Source organism: Pagrus pagrus (assembly GCF_965226575.1).
Source record: "Pagrus pagrus genome assembly, chromosome: 22".
In the NCBI taxonomy this organism is placed as follows: Eukaryota; Metazoa; Chordata; class Actinopteri; order Spariformes; family Sparidae; genus Pagrus; species Pagrus pagrus.
In genome coordinates, this window is record NC_140204.1 from 1794747 (window position 1) to 1820722 (window position 25976).

At 42.4% G+C, this 25976-nt stretch overlaps 1 protein-coding gene across 1 annotated transcript; it reads left to right on the plus strand.

Moving 5' to 3' along the window:
• Positions 1-3490: 3490 nt before the first annotated feature.
• Positions 3491-24482, plus strand: LOC311251118 (uncharacterized protein). Its single transcript, XM_084343424.1, has 20 exons — positions 3491-3822; positions 4422-4522; positions 5043-5112; positions 5244-5374; positions 5521-5606; positions 5709-5808; positions 5981-6024; positions 6328-6405; positions 6547-6743; positions 8882-8946; positions 9585-9691; positions 9780-9882; positions 10821-10920; positions 11507-11546; positions 11643-11694; positions 12103-12211; positions 14794-14877; positions 15597-15714; positions 18469-18559; positions 20367-24482. The coding sequence occupies exons 1-20, from the start codon at positions 3570-3572 to the stop codon at positions 20439-20441; spliced, it is 2004 nt and encodes a 667-aa protein (XP_084199550.1). The 5' UTR covers positions 3491-3569; the 3' UTR covers positions 20442-24482.
• Positions 24483-25976: the final 1494 nt, after the last annotated feature.

The following is a 25976-nucleotide window of genomic DNA, read 5'->3' on the forward strand; positions in this document are numbered from 1 at the left end:
ACGGAGAAGAAACAAAGACGACGGCTTTGTTCGGGTAGAAGGTGAGACCGAAATGGGACTATGGTCGTGATGATTTGCTGACGATGGGCGCTGCAGTCCAACCCTCACCCTGACTCAGTGTTGTGTTCACAGCCTGGGAGTTTACCTGCTCGGTGCAGAAACAGCAGAGGTAACACCAGACTGCTGGGCAGATTGAACAAGACTGAAGACGACTCCACTAAACACTTGACACTGGTGCTTAACATCGGTGTGTAATAGGTTGCAAGGGCAACCAGGGTGCTCAGGAACCTGAACAACAGAGCCCCCATGATTACCACGATTGTATAGAAAGCCCTCCGCTTTGACCGGTCGACCCGCTCCCTGTTCCCGCCCACTTCCCCTGGCCCTGGACGAATCAGAACCCAGAGAACGGAAAAGCTGCAGAAAGAGACGACGGCTGAGGAGAAGAACAAGAACAAGAAACTATAGATCATGTTAAAATAGAAATTGATCCTCGATAGATACAGTGAACCGAAACAAAACAGCCACACACACACGATGCTGCTATTTCTGATCTTGACTCCGCCCGACTGTCTCAGCCGGAGGTAGATGATGGGATGAGCAGCAGCCAGGTAGCGCTCCACACAGGTGAGGAGGTGAAACAGAGTCTGTCCAGGTGAGACAAGACCATAGAGGTACGGGCCCACTGCCAGGAGGATCTTACGATTGGCGTGGGCACCATAACAGTAGAAGCAAGACCCCAAGACACAGATCAGCTCCAGGACAACCATGTTATAGGTGAAGATGTCCGAGTGGCTGGTCCTCACTGCCGTGCCAACCGAGCACTGCTTCCTCCATCGTTGGCAGCCTACGTAGAGGACGAGGATGAGGACAGGAAGAAGGAGGATGGAGCTGATGAAGATGACTGTATAGATCGACATGACGGCTTTGTTTTGGAAGCATTCATATACAGGAGGATGAAGGGAGGAGTTGGAGGAGGAATTGACTGACATGTCTGTATGGATGTCTGGATGGACACACAGAGAAGAAGACAGAGATAATTTACAATCAAGTTAAAGGACAAATATGTGATTATTCGTTAAAAAGCCTCTTAATTTAATTTGTCCATTCATTTTAAAATATGCATTGAAATCTGAAGCACCTCAAAGCCCTCACAGCTCTGCCAAAAGCCTGCAGTTAGTTCTCAAATCACCAGAATGGGGCTGATTGCCACAGAGCGTAAGTCATTAACACTCGATACAGCAGAGTTTTTAGGTAAGGGGACAGTGGTGGCTGTCTTGTAGCAGGTGGGAATAGTCTCCTGCCAGAGTGAGCTGCTGAAAATGTCAGTAATAACATTGACCCGCTACATTTTTAGTACACAGGGATTAACAGCCCCTGCAGCTTTACTCATATTCACTCTCAGCAGCATTTTTCTCACATCTGCTGTGGTTTCTGACAGTGGTTACTGATTGTCCTCTGGAGGCAGAGTGGGCTTCGCTCATCTGGCAGGGTGGCCTCACACATAATGAGGTGCTGCTCAATCCTTTTGATCAGCTGGGAGTAAGAGGGCAGAAGGATTTATGGTCTGGCAGCCCAAATTGTGTCGGGAGGAACTTATGCAGTAACAATAAAAACACTGGTGAATTCTTTGGACAGATAATATGGTCGACATCTTAACATCAAAACCTCAGCATCTGGTAAACACCGTCGGGCATTATTCATCAGAAACTTTAATGTCGTATGAGAAGCAAATTGTTGTACAGCACAGAACACAGACGCATTAAAAACACACCAGAAAGACAAAAACAACAGCTGCCTCAGATCATCTGTAGCAGCCCTCATCACTGTCATCACTGTCATCAGGCAGACATTTGAGACCGGAGTTAAGAGCTACAACTGAACTTTTCCCAGTTGGATTGTCATTCCAGCACAATATTTAACAATTTAATGGAACAGCATGACGTGCCGTTATTATATGAGCTCACGCTGTTATGTTGTGACATTTAGAGGAGATTATTCAGTCAATATTGAAATGACACCTGAGAAAACTACTCATCTCACACGCTGTGTTATTTCACGGACAGGTCTTATGTCTTATAGCTAAAAGTTATTCTGGGAAAACTGAAAATGTTATTTAAATATCACCAGTTAAATGTATTTTTTGTTTTGTCAGGTGAAAGTATTTAGTCATAATGATAATGGAGAAATGTGAATCTTCCCACCTTGTCAGCAGTGATTGTTTGTGATCGTCCTTCTCCTGCGTCTCCAAACCCACTGACTGCTGTCCACTCGGTCCCGGTCCAAACATACAGTAATGCTCACGTGTATGCAGGTGTGGGTTATTAATTATCTTAATGTATCTGAGCGACTGATGGAAACAGGAGATGCTTTGCATGTTGTATGAAAGTTGGCTGAAGACCATAAATCAAACCTCATTATTCGTGCTGTGGTCACCTGTAGAACAACACCTGTGGGAGTGACACCTCAGCGGGGTGGACGAGGAAAATGAGGCACGAAATATATGAAAATGACTCCACTTAAATATTTATATGGATGTATGCTGGGATTATACCAAATGTTTCTAACCGTGTTCAAACCCAGGGCAATGATGCATGTCATTGGGTTGCCAGGTATCTGATTTACCCCCTCTACTTGTTATAACTTCCTAAGAAACACGGGAAACACCACATGACACGTCTGAGAGTGAGGAAGAAAGTTGACTGAAAAAGTGAAGCCAGTGACGAAGTGCCTTCAACCTGCATTCTTTCTAAAAGCCAGCAGGTGGCGACTAGACTGGTTTCAAAAAGAAGTCTGGTTGTATGTAAGCTTATGAAAAAAAGGCTTCCATACATTCAGTTTACGGTCTCAGTCGCTAGTTTCAAGTACTCTTCAATACAGCACGATGCTCAGTTTGTAAATCAAGGTCCCATTTAGAAGTAAAATAGATGATAAAGCAGGATATGTTTATCGTCCACAAGTAGCTCCTGAGTTCTCAGTCAGATCCAATCAGGAATCCTCCCGAGCTCCACCCTGTCGTCCAAATATGGTCACGTCTGGCTCCAACAGACCGACATTTTACTGTTGTTTTTCTTATTCTCATTATTATAATACATTTTATAAACGTAATTCTAGGTGCAAAATTTTATTTCTATAATTTCTTTTTAAAAATATTGTATTATTTAACTATTCATTTTAATGCAGTTGGTGTGCATTAGCGTTTAAACCTGTGTTTATCCCAAAGATATAAAGCATTTTGATTTGTGTGAAGGCTGCTGTATAAATAAAGTTTTATTGATTGATCAGATCCTGCGGTTATGTTAATGCATTGAATAACCTCGTGATGTATAAATACTGTGTGTAAGTAGTTTTAGTTACGTCACTTGACTGACAGCAGAGTCACAGCCTGTTTCCACACTGAGGTCGGACGATTCATATTTGGGACTCCCGGATGCGTGGAACTTTTCCGTGACGTGTTTCCGGTCGGACTGTTTTTATGGATGGACCGGACCGTGTACCTTGAACTTGTCAGGGTGGATCCATCCGTCTCTTCTCTCTTCTTTTTCCGCTTTAAACACTTTTATTAAATAATGTCTAATTTGCCAAATGTGCTCCGTCACGCGCCCGCAGCCTTCAGGCGGTTGTCGGGCGGCGGAAGTTCAGAAAAACGCGTCAGTTTGTGTTCAAACTTCAGGTTTCTGCGGGTTAGCTCGTCTGCTAGTTTGACACCGAGTCCCCTCCATCAAAACAAAACCAGCTCCAGGTGTTATACGAGCTCTGCCAGGACGAAACCGGTCCGGATCGGCTGTGCCTCCGGGTTCTGGGGGGACACAGCCACCTCAGGTAGGAAAGCTAACCGAGTAGCATTAGCTTCATCGTGCTAAAAATACACATTTCAACAGGTGTTTAATCCTTTTTCCAACTCTTCTGTGGCTGGGAGCTGTTTTTAACAAGTGTTCAGCGCATCAGCTTCAACATGTGCTGCTTTAAAAACACGTAAAAAGCTTAATTCTGATACAATTTGACACAAAAACAAGCTGTTTTTTCACAGCTTCCTGTTGTCTCTTTTGAAGTCGTAGAAGAAGAACTCAGATCTTCTTCTTCTTCTTTAGATAAAGTAGAAACACTGTTAAAGTAAAAGTTCTGCATTTAAAATGTAATAAACGACAAAAGTATTGGCATCCAAGTATAAAAAAATAAAAGCAGCCAAAGTACAGTACTCATTATGTCACATTAAGTAATAATCAGTATTATATTATTGACTTGTTGATGCATTAATGTGTTCATCGCTGTCATGTTGCAGCTGGTAAAGTGAATAATTTAACTTCATACACAACAGAAGTAAACATATAACCAACATGGTAAAAAGTATCCAAAAGTAAAAGTAAAGAAGTATCTGGTATTAAATGAACTTAAGTATGTAAAGTAACTGTGTGTTTCAGTGCCTCAGCTGATCTACAGTGGGAAGCTGGACTTCCTGGTGTTTGACTACCTCAGTGAGATCACCATGTCTCTGCTCACCGCCGCCAAGGCCAAGATGCCTGTGAGTCTTTACACATTTAATGATGTGATCTTTAGTTAGTTATTTTAATAAAAAACAGATAAAAGGTCAGAAAACATGAAGATCGGACCGTAAAGAACAAGAACGGATGAGAGAAATGTGCAGGAAGAGACAGAAAAGGGATGGTGGTTGTTTTTGTGATATCAGATCTAAGAAAATGTCTCTGAGTCAGAACAATATGTGGGTCAGCTGATGTTATCGGCCACTGTTAGCCCATCACAGACGTATGAGTCGAGGTGTTTGTGTTGTCTGATACGTTCTGATGGGAAAACTTACAGAACATAATGTAGAAAAAGATTCTTGGAAAATCTGCGTTTTTGTGGACTGATGTCAGGTTTATTGTTACAGGATCAAAAGTCTCCATCACATACATATCTTTGTCAAGTGTTTGAAGGATTGTTGCAAAAAAAACAATGTGTGTCTATCAGAGAATAACGACTCTGCCTGCAGGGGGCAGTGTGGCTCCTCTGTGATGACTCTTTATGTCCTCGTCCTCTTGTAGAATCTGGGTTACGCTCCAGACTTCGTCCAGGTGGCTCTCGCTCCGTTCATCAACGACATCCACAAGAAAGGTGAGTCAGTCTGAGACGTCTTTGTCTCTTCTGTGTGTTTCTGTGTGTTTTGTTCGATGGTGATTTGTTTTAGTGATGAAGTGTGGAACAGGAAGTGGTCCACGGACAGTAACGGTCCAGGTGTGTTGCAGGTATCCGTGTGGTCAGTAACGCAGGAGGTGTGAACCCTCTGGCCTGTGCTGAAGCCATACGGGAAGTCATTAAGAAAGCCGGCCTGGACCTCAAGGTCGCCGTGGTGACCGGGGATGATCTCATGCCCCACGTAAGATCTCTATAGCAGCAGCATGACATCATCATTAACATTTACGATACCTGCAGTAAACATGATATTTATTATTTTAATCTCCTGCCTCCTCTTCTCCTCTCCTTGTTTCCCCTCTCTTTCCTTGTCTCCTTGTCTCCTCTCAGAGAAGCAGCCTGTCTGAAGTAAAGATGGCTGACGACAGCAGACAGCAGTTACCTAAAACACTCCACAGTATGAACGCTTACCTCGGGTACACGCACACACACACGCACACACACACACACACACACACACACACACACACACACACAGAGTGTGTAACATGATGTCTCCTGTCATGTTGTGTGTTCAGGGCTCTTCCTATCCGTCGCTGTCTGGACCTCGGTGCCGACATCGTGGTGACAGGACGCTGTGTGGACAGCGCCGTGGCTCTGGGGCCGCTCATGCACTCCGTATGTTTCTTACAGATACATTTATATAATATAATATAATAATATATTTATATATATGACTGTTTATTCTGCAGTGAAAGTCTAAAGGCACCAAAAAGACCAATGATTTGTTCCCACGCTGTGTTTCACATGTTACATGAGGAACATAACTTCTGTCTTTTATCTGCTGCAGTTTGGATGGAAGAGGACAGACTACGACCTGCTGGCTGCTGGGAGGTAACAAGCAACCACTCTTCTTCTTCTTCTCCTTCTTCTTCTTCTTTGTTTCTTCTTCTTCTTTTTTGTTTCTTCTTCTTCTTCTTCTTCTCCTTCTTCTCTTCTTTGTTTCTTCTTCTTCTTCTTCTTTGTTTCTTCTTCTTTCTTCTCCTTCAAAGTTAGACTGTACACAAAACCTACATAGTATTAATAATTTAATATACTATAAAAATCATGAGAATGTCTGTCAACATTTTCTTCTCGTGTGTGTGTGTGTGTGTGTGTGTGTGTGTGTGTGTGTGTGTGTGTGTGTGTGTGTGTCAGTCTTGCCGGTCACCTGATCGAGTGTGGAGCTCAGAGTACAGGAGGAATCTTCACCGACTGGCACAAAGTTCCTGACTGGTGAGACAGAAGACGACCTGGAAATGTTTTGGACAACTCGTCTCGGTCTCGGGACAAAATCCAGATGTTTGTACATCAGGGTTTTCATTACGTCTTCAGCGTCACGTGAAGCAGAAACTTCTCTCTCTCTCGGGCTCTCAGGGACAACATGGGTTTCCCGGTGGTTGAGTGTTCGAGCGACGGCTCCTTCGTTCTCTCCAAACCGCCCAAAACCGGCGGCCTCGTCTCCTTCGGCACGGTGGCCGAGCAGCTGGTGTACGAGATCGGCGACCCGCGGCGATACCTGCTGCCTGATGTCATCTGTGACTTCAGCCAGGTGGTCATCAAGAAAGTACCAGGTACATCACGCACACGCACACACACACACACACACACACACACACGTACACACGTACACACGCACACACACACACACACACACACACACACACACACACACACACACACACAGTCACTGGTAAGGACATGACCACCGGCTGAACCGACGACTGTTTTTATAACCCTCAAACATTCATCTGGCAACCTTAAACAAACGCGTCTGGAGCTGCGCTTCGACCCGGGCCTGAACCCGGCACCCTCCTCTGAACCTACAATAAACTCTTAATCAGCTATTAGTGTTTTATTCTCCTTTTTTAAAAACTAAACATGAATCCATCAACCCAGATTGAACCCGTCTCGAGCTCTGCTGCAGCGTCTCACCCTCACATGAACTCCAGAACCTTCACTGAACTCTTCCTCACTGATAACAACCTCCTTTCTTCCTCTTTGGTAATTAATTCAGGGCTGTTTTAATGGTATGTTGGTGGAGGGAGGCTGTGATTTACCCTCCTACTGTCCTGCTTGAATAAATAATAGTCTGAGTGATGTATGTTATGTTTACTATCTGGAGAAAATCCAGAATATTTCACAACTCCAACAGAAACAGTAACTCTTATATGACCCAGTTCTCCACAGCAGATCCTGACTTCATCCTACACAAAGACATGATTCACATAGTTTTAGATTCAGTGTGACTTTTCACTCTCTGACGATATCATTAGATCTGATGTCCGTTATGGAAACATCCATAAATCCAACTTCATCACCAACTGCAGAACTCCCTTGAGAATCCTCATGTTTTTAACTTTTCTTTAAAAGTAAGTAATCCAGTGAGTACACTGCTAACAGGAACTGCTAACGGCTAATTCGGCTAATATCAACAAATGTTTCCATTTAGTTAAACAAAGAAAGAGGGAAGGAAGTTATAACTACAGAACTTGCCTGAGAATCCTCATCTTTTAAGTTTTCTTCAGTATTAAAGTAATCCAGTGATGATTATCTGTACACTGCTAACAGGAGCTGCTAACGGCTACTTTTAATGGTGCCAAAATGTAGACAAATATAAGCCAAAAATGAGCTAAAGTTGTAGCCCACGACTGTTTGACTTGGCATCATTATACTGTACATCATGCATAGATGCCCAGAAGCATCATGGGAGCTGCAGTTTACAGTGTGATGACCCCCATCAGAAGTAAAACAGATGAATAAATATCAGTAGGAGATATAAAAGTGTTTAATAGGAACTTTTTCTGACTTTGCTGTGGCTTTAACTGTCTCATCAACACTGAAGCGATCCCGTCTGCATATTTGTTTGATGTCTGCTGGTGTAGAAATTTGCTAGAATGAAATAATTATGATCAAAACATATAATTAAAGTTAATGTGAGCAGCTGATAAAGTTAAGAGAACAACATAGATTTGAAGTCTGGAAATATTTGGTTCAGGTACTTAAATCTGTAGGAGCCCTGAATATATGGCCGGTCTGGCTCAGACATGCAGTGACTGTAAAGAAACACATTTTATGTATTTATTTTTATCTTTTCAGCTGAAAGGCAACTTTGTCTTCAGTTTCCATCCTGGTTTTGTCGCTGCAGGAGAAACTGTTTCAGTCGAGGACTCAAACGAACTCTCTCCTGCTCTTAAATCAGATGTTATCTCGTCACAACAGCCCGGGCTACTCGATGTGGGAGTTCTGGATCAGAATGTCCCGTTTCAAAGACGGATGTGAACTTTTTGCTGCTGTTGCTAAAAATGTAAATATTTCAGTCTAATTGCGCCTCAGCTGAACTCCTCAGCCTCGTTTGACCACTTCATGACCCCCGTGCTCTCATCAGTAGTTTATTTATCAACATGAAGGAGGCGGAGACGTGAACTGAACATGAACCGGTGGCGAGTCAGTAGTCCGGTTCAAACGGGGGTGAGTTTAAGTGCTGTGTGATGTTTTCAGCACACTGAAGGAGAAGTCAGAGGTGAAAGATGGTGATGAGAAGACATCACCACCGCAGTGACGTCTTCAGATGTCGACCACCAGTCTGAAACCCAAAGAGATTAAATTTAATGTGACACATCAGAGAGTCTTCGACCAGAGTTCAGTGTTTTCACTCGACAAACTGCTCATCGAAGCACCGACGTTTAAACCTCCTCCTCTGTGTTTCCAGGTGTTGAAGGAGGTGCTGTCAGAGTGACGGGGGCTAAAGGCTTCGCTCCTTCACACGACTACAAGGTAACATCATCATGACCGGTCTCTCGGACGAACTGATGAGATTTTGATGGTCAAAGGTCAAAGGTCACTGTGACCACATGGCGTCCCATATTTGTGATCTGCACATCTCAAGATCAGCTCGACAAACACGTTTTTGGCCATTTAACAGGATAAAATGATGACAGTGAAACATCATGATCTTGAGTTCTTAGAAGTTAACCCACAGAGGGAAACACGCACACACACCCCTTCAGCAAAATTGAAAAATACAATTTCTCGGTTCACTTCATTAGAGGCTCAAAACCCTCAGCAACATGAGACACAAATTCAGTTTTCAGTTTGGTCTCTCAAATTCACCCCGAGTGAAACCTCTTCCCCAAAAAAGAAATCTTTGGGCCCACTGATTTTTTTGTATGTGAGTGACGCCTCCACCCAAACAAATCAATAGAGGATCTTTTTCAAAGATAAAAAACACATCCTGTGCAACACAGACTGGCCAGCTGATAAACGACTTGGGCGAAGATTTATGGCGAATTCCCATTTCGGTGAAGTTCAGGAGCAACAGCTCGACCGGTTTGCGGAGGCGTAGAGCAACGCGGCGCTGCTGCAGCTGGAAGTCTGACATCCTGTTTCCTGTCTCCCTCCTCTCGTCTCTCCAGGTGTGCGCTACGTACATGGACGGCTTCAGAGCGACGGCAGTTTGTCCGGTTGGAGGCCCGAGAGCATCAGAAAAGGCGCGACGAACCGCGGACAGCATCATCAAACGGTGAGTGGGCGAGGAAAGACTTTGTGTGAGTGGATGTCGGCTGCAAACGTCATAGATTTAAACCACAGCTATTTGTGTGTGTGTTCAGGACGAAGCGTATATTTAAGCAGTTGGGGATGGAAGATTTCAGCTCCGTCAACATCCAGGTCCTCGGAGCCGAGGACACGTACGGCGCCAGCGCTCGCAACAAGGTGACACACTCGAACTGTTCGGTCAGCAGGATTTCTGTCAACACACCGAACTTCTCTCTCCTCTGACTGTAACCAGAAGTAGGTCAGTGTCGGTCTTAAGCCTGTTTCACGCCTCTGAACTCGACCCGTCGTCCCTCCGTCCATCTTCTATTAAAAGCAGGTCAGAGTCGGAGTTAAGCCTGTTTCACGCCTCCAACCTCCCACGCTATCCCTACTTTACCTTTCTTCACCATTTTCTTTTTTACTCGCCTCTTCTTTCGGCCTTTCCTCTTTTCTCATGTTGTTTTTTCGAATTTCTGCAGGCGGTTAAAAGATCCAATGTGAAAAATTTCTGCATTAAAATGTCTAAAAGCAGCTCCATCTTTGTTCTTCATGTTGAGTACTTTTCCCAAATGTTTCCAACAATGTTCAAACCAGAGAAATCCACAAGTTTACTCGAGGTCACGGTGCGTTTTGTTTGGTTGTCTGTCGCTGTAACTTCCAGGGTTTGTATCCATGTTTCCATAAAATGTCAAGCTGGTGCGTTTCAATAAAACTGTCCTGAGCGAGTTAACTGGGCGGTGTAGGCTACGCAGCTACGTCACACATGGATGTGGAAGTAAAGAGCGGCTGGAGATAAACAAACCAGGAGATGAATGTTGGCTACGGTTTTGCGAATTTTGCCATTTCCATAAAATATCTGAAATGAAAATGCTTTAAGGAAACACGGCTAGAGAGTGAGGAAGGAAGTCTGAGAGCGAGACTAAACGTAAACGTCAGGTTGATAAACAGGAGTGAAGATAAAAACACTTTTTAATCTCTGGGCTCTCCTCCCGTCGGTAAACAGCTCCGGCTCAGAGCAGAACCTGACGGGACTCCAGGTGTTTATCCCTCCAGAAGGTATGGATCTGCAGCAGACGTGGACACATGTTGTCTTCACTGTCTGTTTGTGTCCTCAGGGCTCCAGAGAGGCGGTGCTCTGGATGGCCGTCCACCACAAACAGAAGAAAGCTCTTGAACTGTTCGCCAGAGAAGTAGCTCCTGCAGGGACCGGCATGGGTACGAAACACACGATACACTTACGGCTCATTTACGTCCGAAGTTCATGACATTGCCGGCTAATTTGGAAAGTTACACCCTTGATGGTTAATTTGCAGCAGGTTTAGTAAATATCCCTCTTAAAGGGCCAGTTACAGCTACAGGGATCAGGACTGTGGTGAGTTTTTAAGTTTCATCTCACCGTAGATGAACTCTGGGTTTTGTCCTTGGTGCTGCTCGCTCTGCTTCAAGTGGTTTATAAATATCTCTTCTTCCCCATCTCACACACACACACACACACACACACACACACACACACACACACACACACACAGTACAGAGGGAGTGTTCGTCAGCTGGTTGTGGTCTGTGTGTTTCTGCAGATAAGGAGGGTCGTGACCTCCTGAACCAGATTTGTTTTTTTGTTTATGGTGACAAGTTCAGATCTACCACACACACACACACACACACACACACACACACACACACACACACAGACACACACTCTCAGTATGAACTCTGTGTGACTCCGTGCTGTTGAACTGAATGTAGGACAAACTACAAGCAGTGAAATAAACGTTGTCGCCTTTCTTCCCTCTCGCCTCAGCTCCTGGGCTGACCGGTATCGTGGGCGGACGACCCAGAGTGTGAGTTCATTACGTTACATTGATATCTGCGTTTATTCACGACTTAGCTGTGTGTTTTTTGTTTACCTTGTTCATTCTGTCTCTGCTGTTTTTCAGGTCCCCTGTCCTGAAGCCGTTTTTCTTCTTGCATCCTAAATCTCAGCTGAAAGTGAGTCTCAGCTGCAAAATGTTTACAAAGAAAAACAAACTGGATCAGCAGTTTTTGGTTCCTTAAAAGAAGAAGAAGGAACTTAATGAGTCACAAAGTATAAAACAGCTGCGTCAGCCAAGATTTACTGTACGTCTGGGTTGTTTTGTCAAGTTTCTTAAAGGAGCAGTTCACCCCAAAAATATAAATCCACTCACCATCTCCTCCATGATGATGTAAAGTCAGGTGAAGTCGTAGTTGTTGCAGCGTTCTGCTAAACACCTGAAGCAGCTGGAGACTTAATTTAAAACGGAGAAAAGCCGGAGATCCTGAACAGCTGCGCGTTTTTACACAAAATCTAACATTTGCAAAGTTTACGTCTTTTGTGGAATGAAATAATGAAGCTAATCAAGACAAGTTCCTCTGCAGGCGGACGTTCATGTCGGTGGACAGCAGGTGGAGTCCCTCACAGAGGCGGAGCCGGACACACCTGACCAGGACGCCCCTCCCACCTCATCAGACGACGTACCTGACGCAGGTAAACAAGCACAGAACAATGAGAGTCAAGTTAACCCCTCTGTTGCTATGGTTACCTGTAGTTTAGCTTAGAGAACTTTCCAGGGATTATTGAGTGGTTTGCAAGGGTCCTTGACAAGAATCAAAATGTCTTCAAGGGGTCACAGAGGTCCTTAAGGGGGTGAAAATGGTTCTTGAGAAGTTCCAGTTGTCCTTGAAGAGGCTTCAAGGATCTTTGAAGGGACACAAACGGTCCTTGGGCTGAGACAAATGGTGCTTTAGGGGTTCCAGGTAGTCAAATATGGTCCTTGAGGTTCTTCCAGGAGACCGTGACACTCAGACTTCAGTGATCTTTGAAAAGGTTCCAGGGATCCTTGAGGAGTTTTTGGGAAGCCATGAAGATGATTTCCAGGAGTCATCTGTCGGGTTCAAGGTTCCTTAAGGGAGCTTAGATGCTCCTTGGAAGGGCACACATTGTCCTTGAGTTGAGATAAATGGGGCTTTTCCAGGGGTTCTCAAAGGGGCTCAGATGGTTCTTGAGGATGTTCCTTGGTCCTTATGGGGAGACTTGAATGATCTGTGAGGAGGCTCTAGGAATCCACAAAGGTTTCCAGGGCTCCTCTGGAACGTTCAAGGGTCCTCAAGATGGCTGGAATAGTCCTTGTGGGGACTTCAAGGGTCTTTGAATTGTACTTGAATAGAGACAAATGGTGCTCTAGGGGTTCCAGGGGTTCTCAAGGGGACTGAAATGTTTCTTGAGGGAGTTTTAAGGGTCCATGAAGAGTTTTCCGGAGCTCTTGAGGTAAGTCCAGCATCCTTGAGGGCATTGAAGGGGTCCTTGAAGAGGCGTCTGGCGTCATATAGCAAACATTCAAGAGTTCATGGAGGGAAAAGAGAGAATTATTAGAATTATTGACGGATGAAGGATGATGGACTTGTCGCCTGCAGTTACAGATGTTCACCTACAGAGGGCGACACCTTCCTCACAGTTTACCTTCATTCAACAACAAACACAGAAGCCAGCTCCTCTTCATCACCACGAGCTGTTTCATGAAGGAATTTAAAAAATGAAGTGCGACTGTGATAAGATATAAAAATACAAATCAGAAGCTCATTAACACACCAGATCCACGGCCACACAGTGTGTGTGTGTGTGTGTGTGTGTGTGTGTGTGTGTGTGTGTGTGTGTGTGTGTGTGTGTGTGTGTGTGTGTGTGTGTGTGTGTGTGTGTGTGTGTGTGTGTGTGTGTGTGTGTCTCCTGAGCAGTACAGGCTGTGCCACTCTTTATACTTTCCCCCTTTTCACTAACGCTGCATTCACATCCACAACAGTCGCAACACAACAGACCTCAGGAAACTCCTCGAACGCTCCCAGAGACAAAACATCGCTGACGTTCCTCTGACGCAGCAGAGAAACGTATTGATTCAACAACTGAGAGACAAGTGTTTCAAAAGACAAAAGACGGCAGTGGAAAAAATAACAAAGTACATTTAAGTACATTTACTCAAGTACTGTGCTTAAGTACAAATTGACAGAATTGTAACTGTTACGTTCTTTTTCTTCTCAACTACAATTCAGAGGCAAATATTACACTTTTTACTCCACTACATTGATTTGAAAACTTGAATTACTTTGCAGATTGCGATTAATATCACAAAACATTATCATTAAATAAGTTATGATGTTATATTACAAGTTAAAATGAAACTTTATTGATCCCTGAGGGGGGAAATGACCAACAGAAGTGCAGACAGTCGCTAAAACTGAGCTTCACAATAACTTCAAAGTTATGAACAAATTAATGATCAATAATTATAATGCAATAAAATATATGATTCTGTATAATGAGTACTTTTACATTTACTAGTAACTATATTTTGATGCCAGTACTTAAGACTTTAATGCAGGAATGTAACTTGTAACAGAGTATTTCTTTACAAGATCTGAGTCCTTCTTCCACCTCTGCAAATAAAGCAAGCAGGCACACACACACACACACACACACACACACACACACACACACACACACACACACACACACACACACACACACACACACATTAAGTCCTGGCCTTCACATTCCTGGCTGAACACAGGAAAGCCTCTCTGATCACAAAGACCAAACCAGAGAGAATAAAAACATTCAAATGGAAGAAAGAGACGACGGAGCTGCTGCTTTTAATATTTATCACCTGGACTTAATTAACAAAACAACTTCAGCTGAGTTCATCCAACTGTTCCACTTTCTAATTGTAGCTTCACACATGAGCTTTAAATTCAACAAGGAATGAATGAACTCCTTTTTAAATGCAGTCCTGAGAGCTGTTAAGACGATGGACGGGAGGCAGGGATGCATAGGAATATCTAACTCGTCTACAAACCGCTGATAGCAACCACAGCTTCATTCTTGAACGCACCACAGAAATGAACATGAGCACAGATGGAGAAAGGACTCATGCCTGAACAACACAATACAACCACGACAAATAATACGACACTCAAATGTGCAATAAAACAGATTCTGTGTTTGCTCGAGTGTTTTATCACCGTTAGCCGAGCCAAGTAAACTTGTTTGAAGTCTGTTTGTTTCTGTGGTCTGAGCAGAGCTGCCCAGTGGACCTCACAGCTACAGACTGGAGGAGCTGGCCTACACAAGGAGCGGAGACAAAGGAGACTCTGCCAACATCGGTGAGAAACACTTCAGAGCTGAGTGGCGAGCTCAGTACGCCTCCAACCCAGCAACAACACATGTTCAGCATTCACTCGACTTTCTGCCAAATATGCTTCTTTGCTGTCTTGTAGAGATTTAGGTGAGAACATCGATGCCGCTCCCATTCCTTCTGCTAAATATGAAGCTACTACCAGTTAGCATAGCTTAGCATAAAGACTGTAAACATGGGGGAAACGCCTCTAAAGCTCGCACCGTCACGTCACCCGTTGGTTTGTGCTCTACCATTGTGAAGCCTCGAGTTTGAGTGGGCTGAGTGGGTGGAGCTTAGGAGGATATCCTGATTGAACCTAAGGGTAGCAACTTGTCAATCACAAACTAGCCACACCCTAAAGCATGCTCTGCTTTATCGTCTATTTTACCCTAAGGAAGGTATGAGGGAGGCTCATTGTCTCATAAATACAATCCTGCTGGCCTTAAGCAAGAGGTTTAAACCTCTACAGTGGCGATACGCTTATCTCCCCATTCAACCCAGTTGGTCTAGGCAGGGTCCGGTTCTGCTCGAGGTTTCTGCCTGTTAAAAGGCAGTTTTTTCTCGCCACTGTCACCAAGTGCTTGTTCACGGGGGAATGTCGGGTCTCTGAAGCCTGAAAATAAAGCGGTGGTTCATTAAATTAAAGGTGGATAACTGGGCTGTGTTTACTTCACTCTCACAGTTTTCTCCCTCTTTTTTCTTCAGGAGTGATCGCTCGGCATCCGCTCTTCTTCCCTTACCTGAAGAAACACCTGACTTCTTCTGTGGTGGAGGAATACTTCTCCCACCTCATCCAGCCGGGGCTGAAAAACGCTGTCACACGGTGAGAAGAGGGATGAAAGTTAGGATGTGTGCGTGTGTTTGAGGAAGGGAGAGAGAGCATTTCAACACACACACACACACACACACACACACACACACGCAGAGCATGAAGCAGCAGCGATTAGCAGCTGTGGTCGGTGTAATCACTGTCAGACGTCGGCCTTCAGCAACAAGACACAACAGAGCGAAAACAAGATGCGCAATCTGCTGGTGAACAGATGAGTCACGATCGAGCTGGACACACACACACACACACACACACACACACACACACACACACACACACACACACACACACACACACACAGAGCTAGCTATGACACTGTAGGAAAACCACCCTGACCTCCTCATGTTTGTTTTCTTCTTCGCTCAGTATTTCTGTTGAGCACAACAGTGCGACTCCTCACTTCATCCTACGGACAGAAAATCTGAACTTTTTATTGTCCACGCTTCAGCCTAGTGCACCTTTTCATTCATATATCACCGCTGACTTCATGCTCAAAAACCTTGATTTATTGGTTAATATAACTTAAACCAAGATCAAGTCACGACCAAGACCAGAGTGTATCGAGACCAAACGAGACCAAGGCAGGACAAGTCCCTCACTGCATGACACAATAAAGGACTAAAATAGATTTTTCCACATTCACATGAAAACACCCACAGAAGACAAATGATATATTGGTCAGGTGATATTGACCAATCGCAGATATATCGGCATCGATGTATCGGTGTGTTTTCTGATATCGGCTGATATGAAACGTTTTGGTTTTACAGAACACGATGCACAGAAACATTGACGAACCACCGCTGCGGCGACTCTGTGTGAAAAGGACTAAAGACTGATACTTATTAAGACCATATATAGTCTCATATCATGATAACGACAATAGGTTAAGTGCCCAGCCCCTTTCTACAGACCAAAAATGAATCGATGAAAATAAAAAGTATGTTATGCTTCTGAAGGCTGGTACACATCACAGGGCTTCCTCCCTTTGAGTGCATGACACAAAGCTGCTTGTTATATTGTGTCCAGCAGCAACTACAGGGAATCTAAAATCCTCCCTGAAACATCTAAACCATGTTTACTGTCTCTGTTTACAAACCCCACAAATACCACACTGACGAAGGTTTGACAGAGTGCTGAAGACACTGGAGGACCGCTGTGGTTCAAACTGTCATCCTGCAGTCAGGAAGAAAACCACAACTGACTGAGAGGAACCAGGAACACAACATCCACTGAAACCAAGACACAACACCGTAAACATTACTGACTGTCATAACCCTCCTCAAAGGTCGTGACACAGCAGTGTAGACACAATACGAGCCAACGGTTCAAACATCCGGAGGCTCAGGATGTTCAGTTTGTCTCCAAACAAAAGTATCGATTCTCTTAACGACCCAAACAAAGAAAAGCTTTCTGCAACATCACAAATACTTTAAAGGCGGCTGGCAGAAGGTAAACCACTGATGAGCTGTCATGGCCGGACAAAGATGTTCACGTTTTGTTGTCCAGTACATTGAAGGAGAAGACATCCTCAGTGAGAAAATATGTCCTGCCTGAAGATTTATGCCCCGGCCACGTCTGAGTTAAACTGATGATGGCTGAGCACGAGCTAAGATAATGGAAGTAAATACAACTGTTTATTACCAAGGAGGTTGTGTTCTTGCCCCGGTTGGTTGGTTGGTTGTTTGGGTAATAAATTAATGTCTCAGGGAAAATTGCATGAATCCTGATGGAAAAGATTTAAAGTTTTAAAGAAGATTTAAATGATTTAACTGAACGTGGATTAGGCTCGGTTGAATTAGAGGGAACTGTAGGGCTTTGGCAGAGGCATGTGTTCTGCTGAGTGCCATTCTAGATTTGAAACTAGAAGTAGCAAAAGTAAAAGTAGTCGGACAGTAAAAACAAATGAAACATCCACGGAAATTTTGATGCATGAAGATCCATCAATATTTATTGCATCATGCCATTGTAGCCCTCTGAATCCAAACCAAAACGTGAGGTGCTGAGAGATTCACCCCCCTCTCTACTTCTGAAAGCTTTCTACTAGTTTACCTGTCACATAAAAGTCTAACAAAAAGTAAATATGCCATAAGTCGCCAAAAAAATCTGATATCCTGCAGTTACCACTAGTGGCTGCTATTGAGCAAAAGATGCTGAATAGCTTGAATTGCCCCCCGGGGACAAATTAAGTTTTCTGAATTGAATTGAAGCTGCTGAAACTGCCACACAGGACAGGTGTTAATCTGCAGGTATGATGGAGGATTTTTGGAAACGGTTGAAGACGTGCGTGGCCGGCGTCCATGTCTAAGCGATGACTCAGCGCGCGGCGTGTTAGCGATTAGCTTAATGAAGAGGTGGAGGCCATAAAGCTCGCTGACCTGCATCTCCTCTCACACCCCGAAACGCCTCCATGCCGCCACAGACGCTTCATTAGTGCACCTCCACCGCTCGTTAAAGCTGCAGGAGGCCCGTACACACACACACACACACCACAAACACACACACACACCACAAACACACACTGTCGGATCAAAAGCTGCACACACACTTTAACTCACAACCCACGTGGGTCCATAAAAACAGACTGCACACACACATTAACGTGTGATTGTGAGCAATAAACCGCCAAATGAACACATGGTGCCAGGCTGTGCTGGCAGGCGTGCGTGTGTGTGTGTGTGTGTGTCTGTGTGTGTGAGACTTTGCATTGCCATGGTTACAAGTGTGTGTTTTTTTTGTGGTTTGTAGATACAGTCTGCCGGGGATCCACGGCCTCAACTTTGTCCTGCAGAGTTCACTGGGAGGGGGAGGGGTGGCGTCTCTACGAAGTGACCCCCAGGTAACGCACACAGTCTCACACACAGTCTCACACACACAGTCTCACACGCACACACACACACACACACACACACACACACACACTAACTCTCAACTCTTTCTCAACTCTGTAGTTTCTTTCCAGTAAGTCGTCTTCCTCTTTCTGACGTCTCTTTCGTCACCTCGTCTCTCCCTCTGTGTCCTCATTCAAACTGATTAAAATTCACAGTGTGTCGATGTTAATAAAGTTTAATTATATATTGTATTTTATATTTTCAATAAGATCCACTCAACTACTATTTCTACATAATATATTTCCTGTTTGAAATACACACTGTGCTTTATGAAATATACATCCATCCTGCATGTTGTATATACTCCACATGTGTTTGCATATTAAGGCTGCAACTGACCTTTATGAACACTGTCGATTATTTATAAAATGTCAGAAATGACGTTACAGAACTTTACAGTTGCTCCCTTTAGTGTGGAAATGTCACAGCATAGAATAACTACAAGAAAGATAGAAGATGGATCATTTCTGTTATGAACACCTTCAACTTCTCAGTGAAGTAACCAACTCCTTTTCCCTCATTAACTCCTCACTTGTCAGTCAACTGTCCCTACTCTTGTCCTGTTATAATTTAAATGTGACTCTGTGCTGCGACTCTTTAAAGAGCGTCCATCATCTGACTAAGTATTGATTAAATAAGCAAAACTACGGTGGGGGCGGTGGACGAGTAATGTTGGTGAATACCTGAACACCAGTAGACCCCTAACAATGACCACCAGGGCAACAATACAAACAGTGCATAGGAATAACTACTGGATACTACAGTACATGATGTGGGTGGTTATTTACAATATACGTATTACAGCTGCATTAATCTATCAGTTAATCAATCAGCTGTCAACTGGTAAATTGTCACAGACTATTTTGATGGTTGATTTGAGCAATTTTTAAAGAAAGAAAGTCAAATTCACTGATTCTGCTTCTTAAATGTTGATGTTTTCTGACTTCTGTCCTCGTCTATGACAGTTAACTTCATATGTAATAATATTATAGTAAATACACTGTAGTCATTGTGTAGTATGAGGCACATATCTTTAAATATTTTTATTTTAAAGTTGTCACCTCACAATCTACAGAGTGCTTGCTTGACTTATATGTTGTTGATTGATTGATAAAGCTGATTCTGACGTCGCAAGTAGCTGCAACGATTAGTCGATTAATCAGTTCAACAAAAACTGCCAACACTCATTTTTCCAAGTAAACTGTCGAACATTTTCTGGTTCCAGCGTCTTAAATGTGACGATTTGCTGATTTTCTTTGTCATTTATGACAGTAAATGAAGAGTTTAGGAGTTTTTTACTGTTGGTTTGACAAAAGAAGCGATCTGAAGACGTCACTTTGGGATCTGGGAATCAGTGATGAGCATTTTTCTCAATTTTATCGACTTAACAATTAATCGTGACATAAAAATACATGTAAAGCACTTGTTTCCAACCAAACATCAACACTAAAAAAATAAGAAAAAGCCTAATTTCTTGTCAGAAACCAGCTGACCCGGATGTTTCCTCAATGCTCTTTCACCTCCTTCTTTATAACCTCCTTTCACCCTCCTCCTCCTCTTCATCCCTTGTTCAGACGCTCCAATAAAGTTTTTTACCGCCTCGCTGGAATCCACAACACATCAAAGACACACACAAACTGCTCAGCACACTCTCAACGTGCTAACACACACACTTCACAGTCGAGGACATGAAGTTGGAAAGACTGAAAGTTTTTTATCCTTCAGTTGTTTGATGGTTTTCCTCTGGTTTCTCAGGGTAAAGCCTTCGGTCAGATGCTGCTGGACTTGAAGCTGAGAGGACTGCCCGACCTCAAATCACTGGTGGACTGAACGAGAAAGAGTGAGAGACACTGAGAGAAAGAGGAGCTGTGGGAAACCGAGACATAAAAACATTTAATGACAAGAAATGAAAGTGAGGAAAACCTCCAGTGAGACAGAAACAAGCCTATACAGAGGAATTAAGTTCTTATGTTATTAATTCAGATTCTGAGCATTTTATCAACCAAAAGAGAGCATTCAGGAATAAAACACCATAAAGTACTTAATAAGTTTCAACAGTTTGGTCACATTTTTCCCACCAGATCTTGATAAATCAAAAATCTACGACATCTTGTTCAAATAATGAAACTTCGTCACATCAACAATCCGTCAACACTGTGCAGAATAACAGCATGAAGATTGTCTTTGAAGGATAATTCTGGTCTGTTTTCCAGTAAGTTGAAATCTGAGATCTGGTGACTAAAAGAAAAGAAACCAGAGTCGTCAGATTATCGGACGAGTCTAGAGCAGTCCGGTCGAACTTATCTACAAGGTGAGCGGTGAGGAAATCACTCCGATTGTCATCAGTAAACATCCATCACAGTTTACAGACCTGCAATTTCAATACCGTGAAAAATATCGAATATGACAGCAAATTTCTGATAAGTGGACCTTTTTTATAGAGCGAAACAGAAATGTACAGCCTGTATCAAGTCTGGCTGTTGTTTAAAGGGCATTTCAAAACTGAGAAAGAAAGATTTTGTGATACTTTTGGCCAGATCACCCACCCCCTGGCTCAAGGGAACATTTTTGGGGTAAATGTGCACATCCTCACAATTTGGTCTCAAACAAACTTGAGCGCTGTACCAGCTCGACCTCTGGAGGAGCGGTGGTTTAGGTTTCCCTCGGAGGGTAAACAAAGCGTCCGCCATGGTTGCGAGTCACTCCGGTCGGACATCAGAGACACATGCTCGCAGGCCTCAGGTTTTCAGCTCGTTCACCTCAACACGACCCGGCTCCGATGTTCGCCGCCCCGCAGGAATGTGTGTCTCCTTCCACCAAACCGAGTCTCTGGCTTCCAGTCTGTTTATCCATAATTGCAAACAGACTGAAGCCGCAGTCAGAGTCACTCCACAGCTTCCGTCGTGGCTGAAAACTCATCCACCTCCTCTGAATCATATCCCCCTTTCCCAAATCTTTCCCCTCATGCTGCTGCAGTTTGTTTTCATCAGTAAAGAAGAAAAAATACCATCGGACTCTTTGCCCCTGTCGATTTCTTCTCTCCTATGAGTCAGTTCTTAGGCTCCTGGAAAATCGTTAAAGCACTGTTGCTCTGACCGTCGACTTTGACCTCTTCGGGACTTTTTTTTGGGAATCGTATTTTTGCGTTCAGAACTGTGAGTCTGCTAAATATTAAGAATCCTCAAGTGTGAGCCCAAACAGAAATGAAGCACATTATACAATCAGCCCAGACAAATGACTAAACAATGGTCTTCTGAACCGAAGTGTTTCACACACAATAACATGATAGATTAGAGCAATAGAAATCCTTCCAAACAGGAATTGAAAACAGAGTTGCATGAGTATAAATCAGACCAATTACAGAGGAATCACATGGGAAAAATAAATATCCATCAGCCTGTCGTTGGGATTTAAAGACGACACTGAAGTGGTCAGGTTTGCAGAACGAGGTGTTTATAATGAAGGTCATAAATTTCAGCTAATTTCCTGTTTTTACAGAATCCCAAATTGAAAAAAGACAAGCCCGGACATCAACGTTTAGCATTGAAAAGTTAAACAGCACTCACTTCTTAATGATAAAGATGAGGTTTGAGAGAAAACTTCACATCTGTCCTACATATTGCCGCTTCTAAAAAAGCAGACCGTGTGAAACATTTTGCAAGACTGCGTTCGTTTTGTGAATAACACTTCATCATCGTGGATGAACGATTTCCAGCTAATTCTTCATTCAGCCCCCAAATCAACATGAATTGTTTGATGTTGACCCAAAGCTCTGAGTGTGTTGAAATGGATTTCTGAGCAATTGTTGCTCATATTGTGAACATATTTTAGTCATTTTGGATGCTCTCTTTTGTCTAGATAAATATCAGACTTCCCTTCTTTTGGCTGCAGGATTGTTGTGGAGCCTTTTAATGTCCGTCCCAACCTCCTGACCTTAGTTAGAAATGTCTTTGATGTAGCAGAAGATGCCAGAATGAAACTCTAACCAGCATTAAGATGTTAATTATGCAGAACAATGTGACATTTTGTCGAGTACACTCATGGTGCTGAGGTATTAATCGAAATGATTAGACTAAAATCTGTTTTCAGTATGACTTTTCATCCACTTGTTACATTGATGGATGTTCTTTGCTGTTTAAAATTAGATCTAATATTTTCTTTATTTAACTTTAACAAGAGGTAAACAGGGTTCCCTTGAGTAGTCAGAAAAGTACAAAAACATTAGTAGATTTATTCTCAGGAAAAGGAAATGTAATAAAAATATAGTAGATCAGAATAATAAAGATATTCAGTGTATTATAAAGTAAACCATCCCAGTTTAAAGAATAACTGCCTCAATACATGAACCAGTTTTTTGTCAAAGCACATAAGACCGTTACATTTCAGTCCAGTAGTTGTTCAGAGAAACCAACAAGTTTGTCTTCACTTCAGTAGTTTTAAAACAAACAACACAAAGATAAAGGCTCCACAGTTCTTCAAGCTGAAGCAGTTCAGGTTCTGCAAATGAAGATCATTAATGACCGTCCCAGATATTACGGTGATCCATCCAGTAGACGTTGAGAAATTTAAGTCCTGACACTTTGGGTGTTGCAAGTTTAGTGAAAAAGCAAAGGTCCAAGCATTGAGTTTTTCTTCATTTTAGTAGATTCAAAATAAACAATAAAGCAAAAAGGTAACTTTTTAAATTTGAAGCAGTTCAGCTTCACTCTGGTCAAACCCTGCAGTATCAATCAAATTAAAAGCTTTTACCTATTTGTTATTTTAAGGCAATGAAGTCCGTCCCAGATATCATGGTGATCCATCCAGTACTGGTTGAGATATTTCAATCTGGACACTTCGGGTGTTGCCAGTTGGGCATAAAAACATAGGTCCAACCATTGGACCTTGTGAGTTTTCCTTGATTTTAGTAGATTTAAAACAAACAAAAAAACATGAAGGCTCCAAATTTCTTAAAGCATAAAGAACGCAGGTTCTTTTGCTAATTCTGGTCAAACTCTACAATATCAATCAAGTGAGATCTCATATTCATTATTGAGTGTAAAGGCAATGAAAACCATGATTGTCTTCCCAGATACAGTGTTCCATCCAGTACTTGAGCAAAAAAGCAAAGGTCCGAGAATTGACCCATGTGGAACACCGTCAACTTTTTCTTAACTTTAGGGAGATTTATAACAAAGCTTGTTTTGCTTTGTTACTTTGAGACACCGAGTCTGTGCCAAATTTCTGTGAAAACCAAAAAAGGGAAGTGATGATAAAAACTTTACTTGCTCACATGGATCCGTCATGTAGGACAAAACTGCTGAGTTGAGTTGAAGTGCCTTGCTCAAGGGCAGCTTATTGTTCTTACTCCTTTAGATGTTCCAGCTCGAGCAGGATTTAAACCACTGACTCCTTTTCTGCCAAAGTGAAAACAGACAAACTTTTTCACTGTTTCTCAGACTGTTGATGTTTACGAGGCACGACATGTTTGCAGGAATCTCCTTATTTTTGAACCACAAGTGCTTTTTCTACCACAGTGTTGATTTTATTAAAGGGAGAGCCACTTCAATTTTTATATTTTCTGACACATTATTTCACTTCATTCATTTTTAACTTGAAACTCATCAGAAATGTCATAAATCAGATGATTCAATTCATAGAATCAAAGAAATCTGTTTCAATCAAAGCTGTTATGATTCGAAATATAACTATAAGCAACTTTCGCATGTTTTAAACAAACAGTCACTTCTTCACTTCTTGTATATTATAGTTTGAAGTTTGATTTTTCTGCTTTCTACAAATCACGAAATGCATTTAAACAGTGAGTTGATTTCTGTATGATTTTTGTAGATACCTAACTGAAGAGATTAAAAAATATTTTTATGAGCAAAGCTTCTGTTTCATGTTGTGTGTGTTTCAGTTGTGCGACGTTCTTGTGTGTCAGTGTTTATTTGTGTTGATGACAACTCAAAAACATTTGTTTGCTTGTTTATAGTAACAAAATGTTTATCCTTGTGTGCAATCGTATTTATATATTTTCTATAAGAATAAAAACAAAATCAAGCTGTATTCATAAATAAAAACTTGCATTCGTAACTATATAGATTCACTCATTTACAGACTGATTGTTTAATTCACCAGCACAATAAACTGCCCTCATACACTGAATAGCCTAAATATGCATTAAAATAAATATTTACATATGACCCCACATGTGTAAATTCAATGTATACATTTAAATTTATAACATTTACTTATACCAAGAAAAACAAAAACTACATCTGCATCCATTTAAGATCTGAGATCTGCATGGACAGATGAACTGTTCCTTTAATGAACAACCTTTGTTTACCACAAACGGCAGCATCACTCTGACAAACTGAACATTCATCACATGCAGACAGCATGGGAACAAGTGTGTGTGTGTGTGTGTGTGTGTGTGTGTGTGTGTGTGTGTGTGTGTGTGTGTGTGTTCATTCATCAGTGTGAGAGCTGCAGGTTGTCTGTTGACTCGTTTTTCAGTCCGAGCAGCACAAAGGAGGCGTCCTGACACGAAGCGGCCTCTCTCTGTGACATCGAGGATAAAGGGAGATAAATGACATGTCCGTCATTTTTCATTTCTTTTTACGCCTCTTTGTTTTCTGTTCTCTGTTATTGTCTGAACACACACCAACACATCAAGACTCCCAAACTGTGACTGCACAGAAGCTGAAACCAACGTTGATATCATCTTTGGATTTCTTCAGTTTATTTTCTAGAAAGCAAGACTTTTAAAAACTATAAAGAATTACGGGACCTTATAAAATCCTATAACCGTACTGCATATACTGAGGAGTACGTTCTGAATTTTTGAGCCAAGTGTCATCTTTTTAACAATGATATAATAATTCCTTCCATTTCAAGAAGGCCCTCACATTTCACGTTTTCAGCTCTGAAGCTATATTAACAAGATCTGTGGACCAAATAACTTCTAGATGTGACAGAACTGCATTAATACTTCACACAATCAGAATTTGGTTCGGGACAAATTTCAACCCAATCCAGTGAGAAATAAACAGTTGGTGAGGCTGAAGAATGACGACATTTAGCTCAGAGGGCCTAACTTCAAAAAATCTAAGAAAAATACAGGTATAGGATTTTACAACGTCGCGTCATTTTAATTGAAGTTTCTACATTAATTTTTTCAAGAAAATCCGTGACATGAACTGGGAGGTCTGTCGTGAGCTTGTATGGATGAATGTATAACATTTTTAAAGATGTTATATTACTCCATAATCTATCATTTTCAGAAAATAACACGTTTTCATACTTTCGTAGTTTAATTTCGTAGGTAAATACTTTTTAATCAATATATTAACTAGAAATGCTTTTTTTACCCACACAAAG

Coding starts and splice junctions, on each gene's coding strand:
- LOC311251118 (XM_084343424.1), top strand. CDS start 3,570: ATGTCTAATTTGCCAAATGTGCTCCGTCACGCGCCCGCAGCCTTCAGG. Junction 5,375..5,520: donor GGGATGATCTCATGCCCCAC/GTAAGATCTCTA, acceptor GTCTCCTCTCAG/AGAAGCAGCCTGTCTGAAGT. Junction 8,947..9,584: donor CTCCTTCACACGACTACAAG/GTAACATCATCA, acceptor TCGTCTCTCCAG/GTGTGCGCTACGTACATGGA.